The sequence below is a fragment of the Triplophysa dalaica genome, chromosome 11 (assembly GCF_015846415.1).
Source record: "Triplophysa dalaica isolate WHDGS20190420 chromosome 11, ASM1584641v1, whole genome shotgun sequence".
NCBI classification, from domain to species: Eukaryota; Metazoa; Chordata; class Actinopteri; order Cypriniformes; family Nemacheilidae; genus Triplophysa; species Triplophysa dalaica.
In genome coordinates this window covers 12,062,972-12,080,437 of record NC_079552.1, presented here as the reverse complement: position 1 = coordinate 12,080,437, position 17,466 = coordinate 12,062,972, and the positions used below count along the sequence as shown (strand labels likewise).

At 38.3% G+C, this 17,466-nt stretch overlaps 2 protein-coding genes across 9 annotated transcripts in view; both read left to right on the top strand.

Annotated features, from left to right (window-relative positions):
- The first annotated feature begins 345 nt into the window (after positions 1 to 345).
- On the top strand, positions 346 to 4,399 carry myoz1a (myozenin 1a). Its single transcript, XM_056761128.1, has 6 exons — positions 346 to 548; positions 1,812 to 1,917; positions 2,508 to 2,695; positions 2,863 to 3,106; positions 3,226 to 3,406; positions 3,504 to 4,399. The coding sequence occupies exons 2-6, from the start codon at positions 1,830 to 1,832 to the stop codon at positions 3,736 to 3,738; spliced, it is 936 nt and encodes a 311-aa protein (XP_056617106.1). The 5' UTR covers positions 346 to 548; positions 1,812 to 1,829; the 3' UTR covers positions 3,739 to 4,399.
- Positions 4,400 to 4,785: 386 nt separating this feature from the next.
- Positions 4,786 to 17,466, top strand: part of usp54a (ubiquitin specific peptidase 54a) — a 43,790-nt gene continuing 31,109 nt past the window's right edge. For 3 of the 8 annotated variants that reach the window (XM_056760411.1, XM_056760404.1, XM_056760412.1), the window contains exon 1: positions 14,103 to 14,252. The gene's annotated coding sequence lies outside the window, so the exon portion shown is untranslated. Of the gene's footprint in view, positions 4,902 to 10,324; positions 10,407 to 14,102; positions 14,253 to 15,282; positions 15,350 to 16,136; positions 16,292 to 16,504; positions 16,857 to 17,466 lie in introns of those variants that run through there. The other 5 variants (XM_056760407.1, XM_056760405.1, XM_056760408.1 and 2 more) reach the window with 5 other exon arrangements.

Here is a 17,466-nt window from a genome sequence, read left to right as displayed (position 1 = left end):
TTGACTGTCCTGGTCAACACTGATACCTGTGTAACAGCGCTTAAATCATTATCATAAAAACAAATTTAGACACAGTAAGGGGGCCCACTATTGGATGTAAAGGCGAAAATCTTCTTGCAATTGGAGATGATTAATGAAAGAAGAAAGAGTGCAAATCTATTATGACCAAGCCTCAAATCCTTGTGCCTTGTGAAGCTATTTGATAACCATGTGCCCAGTCTCTCTTACTTTCTCTCTATTTCTCTCTATATTTAGCCAATGATGCATCTGCAAGACCGATATTAGTCTCTTGATATTCCTAACAGCAAAGTGCTGTGCAGACCAAATGCCCCCCACCCCATACTCCCCCTTCATACCCCAGCTCTCCCTCCCGCATGAAGATCTGTCATCCAAATCTTGACTGGATTTTGCACTGCATGGGTTCTTGGTCCAGCCACAGGTCAAAGGTACCCTGGAATTGGTCAACTTTTGATTGAGATAACCCACAATCCTTTGTCTGCTTTCACTGTAACTTTGAGAGGACTTTCCTTAAGGAGTCTAAAGACCAGGTAAGTGGATTATATGATGTTATTTCTCTTATCATATTAAACGCACATAGTGTTGAACTAACAGCTGCATGCCGGAGTGGAAAACATATGCAGCTATAATACCTCTTTGCTGGCATGATACCGACGAAACAAATGTTCAAGAATTGACAGTATGTGAAGTGCTTTGGAATCATCTTAATTTGCATTGATTGGATAATGAAATGTAAAAGCTCAGTTTGCTCCGTGTCTTTTGGTGCCAGAATGAGGGAATGTGCTGAAAACTGCTCTGTCGCCACCCCTCCCTGAGCCTGCTGATAATTTTATATGGAGTGCAAAGCCTGTACTGTCCAGCTGGGGGAACTTGACCCCAGTGGACCCCAGCTTGTGAATATTTTACAGGGTGGGTCACTGTACCCCCCACATTTCAACAGACATCCAACCGAGGTGTCGTTTAAGATTGAGAGAATTTCAAACTTTCAGGGGAGTTAAGTGACCATTGCATGTATAATAAGTTTACTTTTGAGACCGAACCCAAGTATCTGACAATAATCCGATGCCACGATTCGTCGCTAAAAGGTCTTGCTTCAAAACCGAGATTAAAAATAGCTGTACTGTATTGAGTTACAGTCAAGTCAATGCAGTGTTTGCCATAAATAGTCTTAAAGAAGCTGCAAGGAAGCTAGGACATTATGAAAACATCTAAGAAATGTTATTGACTGAGAACTTTTCTGTGAAAAAATAAAAAGTTTACTTTAGATATTACTTTTAAGTTAGACTGGGATGACCATACATGTATCTGTTCTATTGTGATTCCACAGTTCTTGTATAAAAGGCCGTATCTAAACAATTATGTCATGACGTTGTGTCTGAAAGTGCCACCCCAAACAAACCAAACTCTGGTGGGTTAAACGTGTATCCTTAGACGTCTGCTTGTATTTGGAATTTGTGGAACTTAAGGTCATTGAGGCCTACACTCGCCAGGTGCATGTACGCCCCACGATCGCTCAGGGAGTGCTGTGTCATTTTCAGGGCATGCTTTTACCATAAATTGGATAATAGTTCATCTACAATACTCTCAACTGGTAAAATATTTAAGAACCGACAACGTGAATTTTTCCCAAATAACCCCGTTTCTTTTTTATTGTAGCTTCATATAATTGTATACTTGCTTCAGCAGTGTTTAACAAGTCACGCATATGACACATGTAGACTTTTATCGTTCTCTCCAGTGCTCCAAAACATTATTTTCAAGGTCAAATAAACAGACTCTGCCTCTTATCTTAGGTTTCTTAGTTTGGAATCATGCCCCTCTCAGGAAAACCAGCTCCACCCAACAAGAGGAAAAAGCTCTCCAAGATCATCACTGACCTGTCACACATAACTCAGGATGGTAAGACTGCCACAGCTTGATGCAAGACATTTATGACACATAAGTCATACCTTACAAACAAACATGGATGCCGTACATTTTGCTTTGAAAAATTGAGCCCCCGAGACAGAACCAACTAACAAATTGTTACTTTTGATCTATAACTTTTGATCAGTACAATTATGATTCTGAATGCAATTTTCAATAAGCCATGAAATTAACACGCTTAACAGACGCTAGTGAATTTCAAAAGTACATACTTATGTTGAAGTTATTATTGCTTAAAATTAAACGTGGGAGAGTAAGTGCACAGTTTGAAGCTCAGTCATCAATTTAAGATTTCAATATGGGGGTTAAAAATAGAAAGACTACGATTAATACTCAAAACTTTCTCCATACCTTACCCCAATCCGAACAGTAAGCTTATAAGCATTTGAGTTGTCAGGTTGGATATTGCAGGAAATTTCAGTTTTGACTTCAACATAAAGCTATACTGTAATAAATACATAAGGTATACAATTCAACGTTTACAAACAACGATGGCAACAGTTATGACTGCAGCATTACATTTTTAACTTATGATTAACAAATTAGCAACTCATTGTTCCTAGAGTACGATTCAGAACCTGAGGCCTCAGAGTTTGACCTGGGGAAAAAGATCAAGGCACCCAGGGATACAATGCTGGAGGAACTGTCGCTAATGAAGAACAAGGGCTCAAAGATGTTCAAGATGAGGCAGATTCGTGTTGCGAAGTTTATCTATGAAAATAACCCCGATCTCTTCTCTAGTGAGACCATGGTAAGAATGCTACCCGTAAGAGCCATTTACAGTACATCTATCAATAACCTTCTGTGTATTTGGCTGGCACAGCTTTGCCTGGTATCTTTACTCCTAAATATTGAGTCTTACTCTGTGAATCTGTATTGCTTCTGAAAACTACCAATTTCACTGATCTCTGTGTAAAGGATAACCTCCAGAAGTTTGTGCCCAGTCTGGGGGGCCAGATGATGGATGTTGGTGGCCGCCTGATTGGTGGACAGATGGCTGGCCATGCTGGCGGGGCCGGCCAAGCACCAGTGCCTCCTCCTAAACCAGGAAGCTATGGCAAGGGAGCCGGGGGTGGGATGCTAGCAGGGGAGCTCACCGGTGGTGCTGACGGGGCAGCAGGAGCAGGGGGGAAGGGTGGTGTGTCAGGAGATGCCTCACAGAGTGAGTAGGAACCTAGATTGAGACAACTCATCCACGCTCAAAATGAAAGCATGGTTAACAAATTAATTGATCTCTACATGGCAGGCTTTTACTTATGTGTTCTCCATCATTTGTTATAGGCGAGGCACGTGCTAAGGCTGCTGCGGATAAGGCGAAAAAAAGAGCTGAATATATGAAGACATACACTTCGCCTTGGGAACGGGCTATGAAGGGCAATGAAGATCTTCTAGCCACAATGAAGCCTCAAATGCCTGGACCCTATTCTTATATAGAGCTGTGCAAATATAAGAACTTTAACAGGTGCCTGACTGCACTTCCATTTCTTAGTTCCATGTTTATAGAATATATTTTTTAATTTTGCTGTCTCTGTTCATTACCCATCTCTCAATGTCCACAGGAGTGCAATACCCTTCGGAGGCTTTGATAAGGCCGCTCAACTGATGACCTTCCAGCTGCCAGACATCGAGGTGGCGACCGAGGACCTCGAACCAGCTGTGGTGTATCAGCATGATGTCAACTCACGTCCCTCTTTTAACCGCACGCCTATTGGCTGGGGAGGTAGCGTTGAACCAAGCAACATTCACATGGAGCTGGACGCGATACCATTTGATGGGGAGACTGATGACCTGTGAACCTGCCACCCTTCAAACAACCCCAAACAATGATTTATACCTGTTCAATTATATTGCACTGCCATAACCAGACACATACACCCAACACATCAATGTCTTCTACTATATAAAAAAAATCCTAAAGAAATGTGAATAGCAAACCCAATGTATGCATTTAATCTGCATTAGAATGTAGATCATAAAGATTTCACAAAGACCTGTTTGTCTCAGGAAGTTGAAGTTCAGCAGGAAACTGACGTTTTGATTGGCTTGATGTTTAGTTGTTAAGTTGTGAGTAATAGCCATGAACATTCATATGTAGTTATGTAGTATATGTTATACCTGTAATTGTTCTAGTTATTTAAATTCATTATATTTAAGCGCAACATATATAGCCTGCTTTAAAATAAAGTGTTACCTCACATTATAATATATTAATAATACATAATAATACATTAAAGCAAATACACAAATCTGGGTTTATAAATAAAAACATCTAAACTTCATGCTCGTAATAAAGGATTGAAATAACTGCGTATATTTAGTTTGGTCTTTTGTCACTATAATTAGATTTGACGGAAGCAGGTGGGTCATAAAAAGATTTGCTTGTATGACACTGCGACTAACACCAAAAGAAGGTGCTGTCGTTCTTACATGCGAAATAAAATACAATGAAAAAGTGTAGTCGACCCATGTATTTACCTATTCTTTACATTCTATGGTATTTGCGAATTGCCTATGTAACAAACTGTAGGAAAAGGGTCTACGTATAGAAGAACATAACACAATAAACCATAATACAATTTCTGCATAAACATTATATTTGCATATCGTGCATTGTATTCAAATTCAGATAACATACCACAGGTGGACACTGTAGAGTAGCATCCTTTTGTTTGACCCTTTTCTGTCAAATAAAAAGCTCTCTAGTTCACAAACTATGTTTAAATGTTTTTTAGTTTACATTATATACATTTGCACAATATTCACCAAGATGTAAATATGCCATTTCGACCATAGCCTAAGTCTCGCTGTCGCACTCCGTTAACACCTGAGACTCCAGATATCGCGAGATTTGGTTGCCTTGGCTGCAGCACACAGTGACGCCGAGGGATGTTTAAGGTTTAGCGGCAGAAAATGACAGATTTTACCCTGAAGAGCAACCAGAGGATGCGTACGGCAAGGTAAGGAAACCACCCTTTATATTTAATGTACGGAAGCAGTGTCGGTTGCTCATGGCTAACGGGAGAGGAGGCGTTTCGTCCTGTGAGTTGTGAAGTTAAGACGCAGCCACTCTTCCACAGGCATGTGCTGGGATCCTGGAGAAATGACGTTAGTAAACAAACGGGGGTGCGACGCTGCCAAAAAAAGACGTCTATTCATTTACACCGTGGCGTTTTATTTCGCAGCTGCGTCTTATTTTTCAAAAAGGTGCTTCGCGAGGGTTGTGTTGTGTTGTATACATATTGTGAAAGGAGAGTGGAGACTCGACATCTCTCACATCCTGCAATGTGCTGACGAAGCTGATGCTCGTGGAGAGCACAACGCTGCGTATCTAGAAGTTCGCGACGTACTGTAATGACCACATGGCTTATCCTCGATGGTGTCGATGCACGAATTGATTATATCTGGTAAATTACAAATGCATTGTATTGTTTGATTCGCTGGTGATATAGCGTAGCGAACATTGTGAAGAAATGTTATGATGATGAATTAAAAATTGGGATGTTGTGCGTTTTGCAAGTGTTTCTGCTCTGGCCCAGTTGCGTTTTAATTCATCCAGCACAAGACCATATGCTCCGTCTCACCATTTTCAATGACGTAGCGGTTTCTCATCTTTTCAATACAGTTGATTGTCCTCTAGTCGCCAATGTCATCTGCTGGCGTTTCAGCGACTGTGCAGGTGAGCCAGTGAGACCGAGATGTGTATGTCTATCAGGAGCTTTAGATTGAACATTCAAAAGCTTTATCAGAATGGTAAAAAAGCCATTCTAGTTAAAGCAGTTGGACATTAGCTCCCTCTCTGTATATCTCTCTCTATGGGTCATTACCTTTTGTTTAAGTGTTTTATTGTCTGTGGTTAAATCTGCTTTTGAGATCTTGTTCTGGGGAAATGACAAGCTCATAAAATGTTAATAGCAATCATAAACTTTATATTGTTCCCGTAGTACTCTTTTTCAGGATTTTCTTTCCAAACCGAACATTATTTAGATTCACAGAATGATTTGGAGTTTAATGTGTTGGTCATTGACAAACATTTGTCAGTCCTTTTTGTCAAGATTTGTTATGTAAACAAGGCGACAGCTTCTCCGTTTCCTATGGGAAAATGAATGATTTAGACATCCAGAACATCCACATATGTTTATGCCTTACTCCCGTCCTTTAGGTATTTGTCTGTGAAAAGTAAATAAGAGCCCTGGCATGCATGCGAAAGAAGGCTGTTAATTGTTATGTAAAATTTAGAAATGAATAAATTAACATACTGATGGTCACTTCTCGAGGGCCTACGCTCCCATTCATCAGCGACAGAGTCTTAAGTCAGGCTAATTGGTTTGGGGGTGTATAGGATTCCTGTATATTTCACTACAAGTTTTTAAAAGCTTGCAAAAGTTTAGGACAGGGAAGGCCTGGAGGGTACCTTTTATTCAACTTTTCAAGGTAGAGGAGCATTTGGGCTTAGTGGGGGACATTCATGTGCAAATCAAAACTTGGTCTTTATTTGATATGAGCCAAGGTCTTTTCCTTGTGGTGGCGGTTTTCTTCATCAAAACGAGTCTCAAAACAGCTGTGATATATGCCTTTGGCATTGCACAAAGAGTAGTTCTGTGTTTTTAGTTTTGTCCGTACAGTGTTGCCTTTTTGCTTCTAAATCTTTATTAAATGAATTATTTCATTATTGACACGTCCTCTTGTTATTTCAAATCTGTATGACTTTGATTCTATTGCAGAACACAAAAGAAGATATTAAAGATTGTTGGTTACAGGTATTGATGTTACGATGCCCATTTTCCCTTCTCAATACCGAATCCGATACCTGGGCTCAGGTTATCGGCTGATATGAATTACTGATCTGATACCTGGTTGTGTCTCTGTATATATACTGCTAGCCATATATGAATTGATTTTATGCTGTGCTTCAGACTTATCCCTTAATAAAGCATGAACAAATACATACAGTGAACTAAAGTGTTTTTATTATCTGCCATACATTTGACAGTATTATTATTTATTAATATATTTTTCTTAAGTGTAAAAGAACTTCAAATGCAGCACACATCTAACACTGCAAACTGAAAAGGTATTTTAGTCTTACAATATAACTGTATAAAAACAGTGCAACATATAAATCTAGGAATATAAAAAATCTGAATTATATTAGAATAATATCTTTAAAACTTCGAGTCCAGGAACAATTTTTTTAAATATAGGGCATTTCAGTTTTTTTAAATACAAAAGTACATTAAATGTGTAACTTAGTACCTTATATTCAATCTAAGTCCTTTAAATGGACTAAGTGCAGCCAGAGGCTTGAGTTTTAGAGTACACAAATACACCTCAACTGAACATGTTAATATTCAACAAGAGCAGTGCCAAACCCAGAATGAAACTTACAGGTAAACATTGGTCCTCATTGACTTGCATTGGTTTTGTGTCTACTCCATCTAATGGAAGTCAATGGGGACCAACGTTTTTTGGTTACCAACACATTTTGCAAAATATGTAGAAGAAAACAATCGCACAGGTTTAAAATGACAACAGGGTGAGTAAAAAATGACAGCATTTTAATTTTGAAGGTGAACTATTCCTTTAATTGGACTGAGAAAGGGTTTTAGAGAGACAAACGAATGAAGAAAGTCTGATCCACTTATGCTTTCAAGGGTCTAAAGCTCTCTTTATAGTACTGTTCACCCGCACCCACCTGTTTTCAATTAAATCTACTGGCCTACAGTACAGCGAGCCAATAATGAGAGGTATAAGGCCCCTATAATTTAAAATATACGTCCAAAAATATCCTTCTATAATTTGCTCGGAGATGCCAGTTGGTTTCATATCTTATATCAATAAAGTGAATATGTAAACGTGCAATGTTTTGACACCAAAGTAGGCTACATCGTTTTTTTGACATTTCTGTTCGCTATGAAAGAGGAATTTTAACAAAAAAGCATAGGCAGATGGAACAATAATCTTAGATGATTTAGTAGATATTATTACAGAACATGATAAAATGCTTCCCCTTTAAACTTATTTCTTGTCATTAGTGCATTTCCTTCTGTAGCCTACAATCTATTTCTGAAATGATTCGTTCAAGTCAGTCACGATTAGTTACAGTTAAGACCTGGTGGACATCAGCAATTCATATTAGACTAGTGTCTAAACACAGGAGACGTCCACAAGTTCTCTCAAACGTAATTACTACTTAAGGGAGGCCCTCTGCTTAGTCTAACTGGGGCCAAGTTTTTAATGTGCTGCTGAATGGTTTGTTTAATGTCTTGTGGGGTGCATGTGAGTGCTTGTGAACTATTTGCTATTCCCATAGAGAAGATCCACAGTAGCTTTAACAAATAATTGGATCTGTAGCCACCGACCTAGACATTAATTGAAGCTGAAAGAGTATTTGACATAGAGGGTCATTACACGGTGTGTTTATATCATGAGATGACCTCCTATAATTCACTGAACTTGTATGGCAGGTTAGGATGTTTACAGGGTACAATCATCATGTAAAGAGGTTTCCAGAATCCCAGACTGAATTTGTTCTGGGACTACAAAGGCTGGTTGACGGTGTAAAAGAATAGGCGTCTGTGACTCATTGAAAAGGATTTTTATTTCTTTTTCACTCCCTTGCATTCTCTCACTCTGTGTGTTTTGTCTCCCCACCCTGTATGCCCCCTCCCATCTGTTTCTACTTAAATAACGGTGTGTATTATTGAAAACGCTTGAGTGACAGACATTCCTTGAAAACCATGAAATTTCTACAAAGCATCAAGACGTGGCGTTGCAGGCTGCTGTAAGAAAGTCTACACCCTGAATGCACAGACTAACTAACCTATTTCCAAAAAAAGAGAGGCTGCCCTTTTAGCTAAAAAGTACTGCAGTATCAGCTCCTTCCTCATATAAAAAGAGAACACAATGTAAGCTAAATAATTGTGAACCAGACTTAGGTCTTTAAATGAAAAACACAACATCGACGTTCTTATCTCAGGCATAATAATTTCATGGTTCAGCTCACAGTGTTTATAAATGATATAGAAGAGAGACGCATCAGTGGCCAAGCAAAGAAAGGTTTTGAAAGAGAAATTCTGAGAAACGCACCCATTTGGAACACCAGAGTGTTTTTAACTTCCCTCTGAATGCCAATGGGATCAGAACACTTGTTTGTGAATGGTGACATGCATGCGGCCAGTAATACTATGTGTTTACTACCGGGCTGGCAGCCACCCGAGGAGAGACAGTGTGCGTATTGACCTATGCTGTATAGGCATCCTAATTTAACCTCCGCAACTACGCTGACCCCCACAGGATATTGTAAACAGGTCACCCATGATAATAATTATTGATAGGAGGTGGGATTTGAAGCTGTATGCCAGAAATTATTGTTTGTCTATTCTGTTTAACCACAACTCCCTTTTTATCATTCTTTTTTATATGTATTTAAATTTAATCAATATAATTCAAGTTAATTTATGAATTAGTTAATTTGGGAAGAATCTGTAGCATAAATGTTTGTTTTCATGAATTAATTCATTTGTTTGTTTAATCCAGAAAAAATGAAGGGAATAAAGTGAATACCTTGCACATATGTTGTAAAATTTAAAATGTCCGCTTATGATATATCTTAAGGTTTTATGGTGCAATATATAAATGCGTCGGGGAGTTTAAGATTACATGTGACAGGTTCTTAATGGGTGAATGCTTTTCTTTTAATAATGTCTAATTGGCACAGATCAGAGTAAAAGCTTAGCTTTAATAACAGACTTTCAGGACTAATTAGTCGTGAAATTAGACCATGCACCCTTTCATTGTCCATCCAAGCAATATCACCACTTTATTATGGCAAAAAGGATTATTTCCAAAGATGTCCCATATGGCATTCATTGATGTTCCTGATGCTGTGAGTGTCCTTTCAGTTGCTGATATTTAGGGACATTTTGGGTAGGTTGGGTTTGATCTTAAGCAAGCAAGTGTCATAGTTTATGTAACATCTATTTTGAGATCGTGAATTTATATAAATTAATTGGTCTTTGATGAAAATGAATTGTAATGAATAGCCAATGTAACAAAAACATTATATAACAGACAATATTGCTTTCATACATTTGCTGACTTGTTTGGTCTTCACTGTCTGTATTAAATGTCTCAAGCCATATTTGCTAAGTGAAATTATATTTGTCTAAAACACAATGTTGGCATTGGATCACATGATAGTTGATTTGCCTTACAGGGTCTGTCCAAACAGATAATGTTTATTATGAGCCGTCACGCGTTTTTTTACTGTACTGCATCTGGCTGGCCCTTTAAAGATTTAAAAGGCAGGAAGGTGGGAGGGGCTTCCTGAGGAAACAGGTGTCTGCTGATAGAGATGATGTCATTGTTTCATTATCACCTGGAAAAACCTGCGTCTCAGTCAGCGAAATGTACACATTACAGCTGCTCATGACTGAATCGCAGATGTCTACCAGACCGGCGCTGTAAGTACATGAACACATGCTTTGTAAGAATCCCCTTTTGTTACCCAAAGGGATAGTTTTACAGTTCAATATGAACCGTCCATCAGAGAGCTGTAGCTGACAGGTGTTATTGCTGTGTTTTAAACATTCAGAGAGATGCTTTTTGAGCATAGAGGTAGAGATTCCATAGTGTTCTGTTTGCATTGCATGACAGTTCATGCTTTGATCACAAGGCTTATATGTGACAGTCGCAATAGTCAGAGTAAAGCTTCAAAGCCTCCGTTTTCAACTTTGGCAGTACAATTGTGACACTTTTTGTATTTACAAGTGTAAAACGTTGCACAGCAACATAAAGCTGGAGGTCATGCTGTGAAGCGTTATATTTAATATTGAAGAGTTGTTTTGAGTATCGTAAACGGTTGAGTGTGTGTTTTTTTAAAGAGATTCACGACAGATATGAATCTACTACAGGAAATTACAAAACATATCAGAACTAAAACATTACATGAAAATGTGTGAAAAGGCAATACATTTTAATGACTCATTTTCTTTTCATAACGGATGTAGTATTTGATAAGCAGGTGTAGTCAATGGGTTTATGCATAAGAAGCCTTATGATGTCATCAAGAGGTGCGATAAGTACATAACTACAGCCTGTGTGTGTGGGTTAATCACATGATCATGTGAGTAAAGCGTGTCTCACTGTATTGGAGGCACTCGGTCAGGATGATGTCATTCAGGAAGTAGATCTTGTAAAACAGGAATAGTTACCCAGTCCTTTGAATCACTGAGATGGTCACTCCTTTTCTCATGAATTGGCACAATTTTCTCCCAATTCTGGTGTGTTATTGTATTTTTCTGTAGTACATTTTGTTAAGGTCATTATTATGTGGATTAGATATGAAAGCTTAGTCTACTAGCAGGAAGTAACATTTTCCCTTATTTTCCTTCCCCTTGTCATTGAAAGATAAAAAAACTGCTGTTTCCTGAGGTCCATGCAAATCAGAAATTACGGTCATTGTATTTGCCAAGTTGGAGTAAATGTAAGGCTTTACATTCTTTTTATCTGTATTGTAAAACCAGAAGCTAATTGCTATGTTTAAATGCCATGTTGTTGTATTACAGTTCAAATTATTTGGAAATCAATGAGTTAGATCAGATGATCACATTATCTCTGAAGAATGCTAAGAAAAACATTTTTTCCCCTTTAAAATTCTCACTTTAAAGAGCTGATAGAAACTTAATTTTATGACCAGTTTTGATTGGAGTTTTGTAGTCATAAGTAACGACAGTGCTCTCATAAAAATGCAACGGCTGATTCATTAGAAACATCCTGCCATGTGTCAGTGGGCGTTAGAAAGATGCTGTCTTATTTCGATAAAGCTACAAACACTATGGTGTGACAAATTGACAGATTCATGGTTTAGACTAGGAAGTGAGACTAAAAAATTGATGTAATTTTCATGATAATATATATATACAACAATGTTTTTTGTAACGTGTTTGCTAGGATTTTTCACTTACTTTCACTAACACAGTTAACCGTAACGAGGGGCATAAAACATCATTAATGAGTGCAGTTGGGAACCTATAGGAAAACAATTAGTCAGGCATTCAGGACAGGGGGAGGAAGCTGGTGTGTGTTGAAACCAAGAGTATGGGCATTGTTATGAATGAAGCCTTTTGTCTTTGAAAATATGCTTTTGTCTTAAACGAAAAGCCAATTGTGGGAAACTGTAACATTTTTTTCTTTACTTGAAACCAACTGGCACTGCTAAAATATATTGTAATTTTTATCATCATAGTTATTATTAGCACCAAGGAACAGCACAAGAATTAGTTGCTAATCATATAGCCCTTTAATTATGATTTGTGTAATATTGTTGCTCTCGATTAAAAGCTATTGATAAAGGTGTTTAATTTCATCTAGAAACTGCAATGAATTGGATGTATAGCAAATATTGTTCCCATTCCCGTTTTGTAGGAGTAGGTGGTAGGTAGGTCACGTTTTTCCAATAACACTGGATTGGTTTTCCTTGTCATTGTGTTTTTGTTAAATTCTGTGCAGACTAGAAGCTATGTAACCTCATCTTGTTCTGGAATAGATTGGCGTAAAACCTGTTTGATTTGTTCAGGACAAACCTCTCAAAAATCACTGACAACACAAAATGCTTTTTAATGTCAGACACCATCCTGTCTTTTGTCAAGCTTAACGATGAAATGTCTATTAAAGATCATGCATGCAAAGTGTTACAGTCCGTAAATGTCCATTACTGTCATCACATCTTTCTGTTATTCCAAAAGAAACGCCTTTTATATGTGCTAATATAAAGTTCGTTGTGGCCTGGCCCTCCCCTCCCTTCCTTCCTTTATGGGGTCTCTGAAAACCAAGCTCATCAGTTTGGACTAAGTCACTGTGGAGAAAGCATACTCCATTTGTTTATTAGGTTAAATCTGCATTCACACTTCATCATTTGTACAGTACATTTTAGTTGTGTTGTATTGCATAAGATTAGCTTTAAGACGATCTTTACCTGTTGATATTTTACATACTGCACTAGTGGATAATATTGAACACACATACAAACCACACTTTGACATACTGTATATACCAACACATAAACACAGATATAGCTGTATCTTTTGTTCAGTTTGCCCGCTGTACTGTATAAAACTAAAATGCTCCATAGACCAAAATGGAGAAAATACCATAAGCAAAAAGTAAATAGTACACATTTGAAAATGTTGAATTTTCTTGAAATATATAAATTTTTCGTCATTTTGAACCCATTTCTATTTGGAAAGTATGATTTATGCTTGCATGGCAAACAGTTAAAAATGTGTAGTTTTAATGGGTTTCAATGAGGACATTTTAGTCCAAATGGACCTGAGTGTAACAATTGTATGTACCTAGTTTAAAATCATTTATGAAAGCAAAATATAAAAATTCCAATAAAAATTCACACCGTTTGCCAAATTTATGATGTTTGCATAAACACAGGCAAAACGACAAAGAAAACAAAATTTAAATGGGCAAAAATGTCAAAACCGCGCACAAGGGTTAAGTGTAGTAGTTTTTCCAGATCAGTCCCCTCTCCTCACATGTTTTTAATCACAAGTGTTGATGGGAATTGCTGGTTACTTTCAGACTGAACTTTTCTTATTGCCCTCTTAATTATGTCTGGGTGGAGGAAGTTCCTCGCCCCACACCATGTTATTTTCAATCGGCAGTCAGACAGTTTGGGGATTGTACAATTGCACTTTTGATAGATGTTTAATGATTATTTCACTTATTTCATGCAAGTTTAAAACTGGCACATTCTAAAGTCTTCACATCACAAGTCTATAGTTTAGCCAATTTTACAATTCCATTTTAAATGCAGCAGTTATTGAATTCATTGTAATACAATTTAATAGCCATAGGACACTGAATGCATCACATTGAACCTGACACTCTTCCCAATCTAGTCTAGCCTGTTTACTTCAGTTTAACATACATATGACAAATCTGGAAATTTTAGTTGCAAGTTCAGCATCCACCCACTGACTTCTGAGTGCCATCATTGCCATCTGCGAATGTGGAAGGCAAATTAAAGGCGTGAATTTATCTCTACATGGGTGGGTTTGCTCAGTAATTTACCCGCCCCCGTTGTGTGTGTGTGTGTGTCGGGGCAGTGGCTGCAGGTAATAGCGCCGCCCCTCCCCCACCCGTCCGGTCTCCTGCATTATCACTGAGTTCGATGAGCGCGAGGAGAATCCGGAGTTCGCGAGGATACCGGCAAATAAAAGCTAACGGGGCGAGCTTAAGTCGGGTAACGGGGCGGATTTTCCATATAACTTTGTACGGACGTTCTTTGAATATAAACGGTGAGTTTAACAAACATTTTTATCTGACGAAGAGCAGAACTTTTACACATGTGTTAGTTGAGACATTCCTCACGGGATTTGGTTGGGAGGAGGAGAACCGTATTGTTCCTGAATCCCTCTGAGACACTGTGGGACAAAGTGAACACATACTTGTATGTTTTCAATTTCATTTTAATAAAATGCATCAATGAAAAGACATCATTGAAAAAAAAACGTGAGAGTTAAAATATGTCATCATATTTTTGATTGAAAGTGGTTTAAGCGTCGCAAACAAGAATGTATGAAGTTTGTTGAGATGGTTTTAACGTTAGCGTTACATAAAAAATGTAAATTTAATTTAGCAGACGGTTTAATCCGAAGCAGTTTACAAAAGTGAGGAAAACTACTACAGGCAAATCCCAAATTTAAAGTTTTTGTTTTCTCTGTGGTAAAAATTAAACCATTAACTGCTGTGGGTTTCTGACGTTTTAAAAGCAATGTATTATCACCTCCATACAAAGTAAACGAGTGTATAACAAAATGTGTCCGTCCCGTTTCTAGGTGTTTAATAACGACTGAACGTTTAATAGTATTTGTTGTGAGAAAAAGTTTAGAGAAAAAGTTAGTAAAGATCTTAGATCTTAGGCCTATTGAGTCCCAAATTGTTGAGCACCTGCACTACGTTAGATAATTATCTTCACTGAGTTGTGTTTTTATGCCTGTTTGCCTAACCCAAGTTTTATTATCATTAGATAAAAAAGGTGAATTTGTTGAATGTATGAGAATAGCAGCATGTGATGATAAATGTATGAATTTTCTGAAAATGTGTCTTAATGTAATGCAGAAATAACATATGCATATAGATTGGTTCCTCTTTGCTGCTTGTTACCATTACAAAAGTGCCAATAGGCTGCTAACTGAAGAATAACTGGCACAAACCTCAGCAGGTCAGCTGTAGTCACATGTCTCATTGCACTGATGTGAGATCTGGCTAAACCCTTGGTCGGGTCAGCTCCAAATCAAACAGACCACACTAACAGGCTTTGGCACGCATAGGATAGTGCTCGTGGGAAAGTAAGGCTGTTTTTTCTTTCGTCATTCTTCACTGTAACGACAAGGTATGGACAGGTAGAAAATAAGGAAAAATAAATGACATTTAGTGAAATAAATAGCATTAATTAAGGATTTAAGCATTTTAACAAGTTGATTATTTTCAAGAAAGTTAGTTATGTTTTTTCAGCACAGATGTGCTGAGCTAGTTTTTTATAATAGATGAAAGCTTTGTTTTTCCTGGCTTTTGTCATTTCCATGAACCGAAGCAGTTTTTTATGTCACTGCAGTGATAACCTGCTAAATTTGCCCTTTGGTTGGAATTGTGTTTCTAGCCCTTGTCTATGCTGTAGAGATAGAGAGAGAGTAGGGTACTGGCCCAGATTCAGGTGGCCTCACAGCTTCACAGATGGTATGAGGGAAATGCTTACTAGCTCGTGCTTACAGAAAAATGACTAAACTCTCCACTCTAGTTATGGGTCATGTACTCTGCTTCCTTTGGTTTGTGATTTGTGCCATGCCGTTGATCTGCTCAGTTTCATCATTTGTAAAACCAAAATGTTGTTTTTCAATTTATCTTAGATGCAAGTATTGGAATAGGGCTTATAAACATAAGGACCCTGTATGTGTCTGGCTTTATCGTGTGCTTGACCACCCCATATGCTTGCACCTCATCCTTCCAAAAACAGCATCAGGCATGGTCTCCATGGCAACCGCAACCCACCCTGTCTTATTTCTGAAAAGTGGAAAATAACTGTGCTCCAGCCTGGACCTGTGCTTCCTCAGCATCAAGCTCCTGCTGTGGGATGATGTCAGTCTGGGCCTTGTTGGAAAGATGGAGAGAATTTTAGAAGGGATGGGTCTTTCTGTTTCCTATCATCCTGCTTTGAAATTTTGTTCTCTCAGAACTCTGAAAACAAAATAACCATAGTCTCTGCCTTGTGAACATTCAAGGTTTGCTTGTCCTCTTGTACCCCAGATGGATTTTAAACTGGGGTAAGGCTGATTACGTAAGTAACGTCTTATTAATATAATTAACTGAACAGAGAAAATTCTGAACATACAGTAGCTTAAGCTCGATGCAAGGTTGTACACTGTCGGTCTAAATTGGGTTGTTTATGTGGCATCTAAAGATAAAAACGCATCTGATGGGCTCCAAATCATTTTAGCTGAAGTGAACCTTAGCAACACTTCGGCCTGACTTGTTCTTCATTCATTTTCAGTAATAGAAATCGGGTGCCAAGACTGCCAGGCTCATCCAACTGCCTGGCGACATGTTTCCCTCAAGCTTTTGTCCCTGTTGGATATTTTCTCGCTTGGTTCAAGTGAAGTTTTGGCAAAGCTGTTGGTGTCAGACTGAGGTGTGAAGCTTCTCGGCAGTGAGACACTACAGACTTCATTAGTGGCACAAATGTGCCCGGTTGGATTGACAAATGTCATCTAACTGCGTCAGAGGTGACTGAAAGGGATGGAATTAACCCCTGATGGCTAAATGGGCATCGCTGTTCCCAGCAGAGAGAGATTTATTTTTCCAAGAATAAACCTGTGACACGTTATGTTGGATTGTTTCAAGAGGTACATCACCTGTAGTTTCCTGGCATTAGTGCTTTTCCCAAAATAGATGCTATCTTGAACTGCTTATGGAGCATATTTCACATTTCTGATTGGTCACCGGTGTTGCAGAGAATTTACTTGAATTGACATTTGACTCCTGCTCCCTGTTTGGACGATCAGCAACAATCGTCCGTGCGAGGTGACGGGTTGTTGTATTGGAGCTTGTTTGCTAGAGAGTGGAGTTGTGTTTTGCTGGTTCAAGGCCAGACGGAAGCATTATATGTGATTATAGGCTTGTATTGGGCAGTGGGATGTAGAGTTGGAGGTGCTCCACAGACTATCATGCTGCATAACTGCGCAAAGGTGAACTGCCATGAGGGCATTTGTTAGAAAAATGTTAGATGTCTCAGATTAGATGGAATGAATGGAAAGAGGTTTGGATTTTAGATGTGTTGAGTGTATACAAATTTTGATAGACTTTTATCTGTGCCATCTGCAGGGAAATCATCTATTTAGAATCATGTTTGACTGTGTAATGCATTTCTGTTAGCCTGTTAAGAGATGTAAGTGTACATGCCAGTTAATATATGAGAAATTCTTCTAGCTTTCTTTTGATACTGTTACCAGTATT